This window comes from Gekko japonicus, unplaced genomic scaffold (genome assembly GCF_001447785.1).
Source record: "Gekko japonicus isolate JY-2015 unplaced genomic scaffold, Gekko_japonicus_V1.1 scaffold2968, whole genome shotgun sequence".
NCBI lineage: Eukaryota > Metazoa > Chordata > Lepidosauria > Squamata > Gekkonidae > Gekko > Gekko japonicus.
This window is the reverse complement of record NW_015162563.1, coordinates 150,539-152,633: the sequence shown is the minus strand read 5'-3', so window position 1 is coordinate 152,633 and position 2,095 is coordinate 150,539. Positions and strand designations below refer to the sequence as shown.

The 2,095-nt window shown below is 54.3% G+C and overlaps 1 protein-coding gene across 1 annotated transcript in view; it reads left to right on the top strand.

The window, feature by feature from the left end:
• RBBP6 (retinoblastoma binding protein 6) overlaps positions 1–2,095 on the top strand; it is a 38,427-nt gene that overhangs the window by 25,231 nt on the left and 11,101 nt on the right. Inside the window, exons 9-10 of the mRNA XM_015406395.1 lie at positions 10–77; positions 1,245–1,348. Coding sequence (XP_015261881.1) covers positions 10–77; positions 1,245–1,348 — 172 coding nt within the window. The remainder of the gene's footprint in view (positions 1–9; positions 78–1,244; positions 1,349–2,095) is intronic.

Below are 2,095 nucleotides of genomic sequence, written 5' to 3'. Positions count from 1 at the left end.
GCTGTGTTTGATCTGCAAAGATATAATGACCGATGCCGTGGTCATCCCCTGCTGTGGGAACAGCTACTGCGATGAATGTGAGTCCCGAGTTTTAAAAGCGTGGCGGGGTGTGTGTGTGTTTGTATGCAATGCGAAACCCCTTTTGATTGTCCAAACTAAGATGGGAGCAGGCCTGTAAGGAGTGGGACCCTCCCCCTTTTCTGTACGGAAAGGCAGCCGTGTGGCAAAGCCCCTGCCTATTCCCCTTCTGAGTCACGGCTCTCTGATAGATCATCTGCTTTCCTGGTCCCTCTAACAGTCCACCTTCTGCAAAAGGAGAGAGTTTCCCAGAAGTCCATTGGTGATGCAGGGGCCTCTGGGACGCTCTGGCCTGTTCTGATAGGGAGTTGACGGGAGGAGGCAGCAGCACGTGAGTCTCCCATGCTCCTTGTAGTCTCTGTGGCTTCCTTGAGAGCAAGAGAGTCACACTGTGATCCTTTTGTGGGGCTCCTAACTGCCCAAGAGCTGTGTGTAGAGCCGTCTTCCAAAACGCTGCCCCCACCCCCCCAGGACGCAAATGGAAGGCAAAAGTGTGGCTTTTTAGTTGGACCAGAGAACTCTTGATCAAGGAGCCAGTTTGATTAATCAGTCACAGTGATGTTCTGATTCTCTGCATCACTTGGGGGTTTTTCTGGCATTTTTGCTTTGTCTGCCCCACCTGAGTCTAGCGCTTCGTACAGCAGGGCGGTCTTTTAAAGGTGGTTTCTAGTGGGGTCTTGGGCCAGAATCCTGGCTATGGCCGGGAGGGCGGGATAAAAGTCTAATCAATAAATAAATATAAATAAAGAGCCCTATGGAATACTTTGTGACAGGTTCCAGCATGTGGTCCTGAACACCCCGGCCATCTGATCGGGAGTGATTTTCCCAGTGGGCAAGGGGGGACATCTTGGGGAGGCCATAGGCACAGGTGGCCCTTTGGGTCTTGGCATTGGTGTGATCACTGTGGTGTTATGAGTGGATGGACGCTAGAGCTCCCTTTGGCGACGTGAGGGGTCCAGGGACTAATGCTTCCTCACTTAGCAAAAACAGCAAAAAGCGCTTGCAGTGGACCTAAGGGCGAGGGTCTCTGGGGATTCCTCGCTTTGCCGAAGGGAGTCCCCGCATCCAGAATGAGTTACGATATTATTCACAGGCTGGTAGACTGCTGTTGACAGTGCCGATGTGCACTGCGGGACCACTACATGGCCTGCTTTGATTCTTCACAGGTATCAGAACAGCCCTGCTGGAATCAGAGGAGCACACCTGTCCGACTTGCCACCAGACTGATGTTTCTCCTGACGCTTTAATTGCCAACAAGTTTTTACGCCAGGTAACTTCAGATTGCTCTTCCAGGTTCCACGTGTGAGCAAGCGAGCAAGTTTCCCTGTCAGGCCCTGCCTGGTGGTCTTGAACCACTTGGCTGAGCTGGGTGGGAGGGGCAACCTTTGGGTGGGCGTGCAGAGGGTCCCACTGCAGGGAAGCCAGCTGAGTATTCTGGGCCTTGGTGCCCTCACAGGCCTCCCCGCTGTCTGAACATAAGAACATAAGAGGAGCCAGGTTGGATCAGGCCACTGGCCCATCCAGTCCAACACTCTGGGTCACACAGTGGCCAAAAATACGAGGTGCCATCAGGAGGCCCACCAGTGGGGCCAGGACGCTAGAAGCCCTCCCACTGTTGCCCCCCCCCCCCAAGCATCCCTTGGCCCAGACATAACAACATGAGAGAAGCCAAGTTGGATCAGGCCAATGGCCCATCGAGTCCAACACTCTGTGTCACACAGTGGCCAAAAATACCAGGTGCCATCAGGAGGTCCAGCAGTGGTGCCACAGCGCTAGAAGCCCTCCCACTGTTGCCCCCCCCCAAGGACCAAGAATACAGAGCATCCCTTGCCCCAGACATAAGAACTTAAGAGAAGCCAATGTTGGATCAGGCCAATGGCCCATCCAGTCCAACACTCTGTGTCACACAGTGGCCAAAAATACCAGGTGCCATCAGGAGGTCCACCAGTGGGGCCAGGACGCTAGAAGCCCTCCCACTGTTGCCCCCCCCCCCCCCCACCCACAAAACAAAAGAACA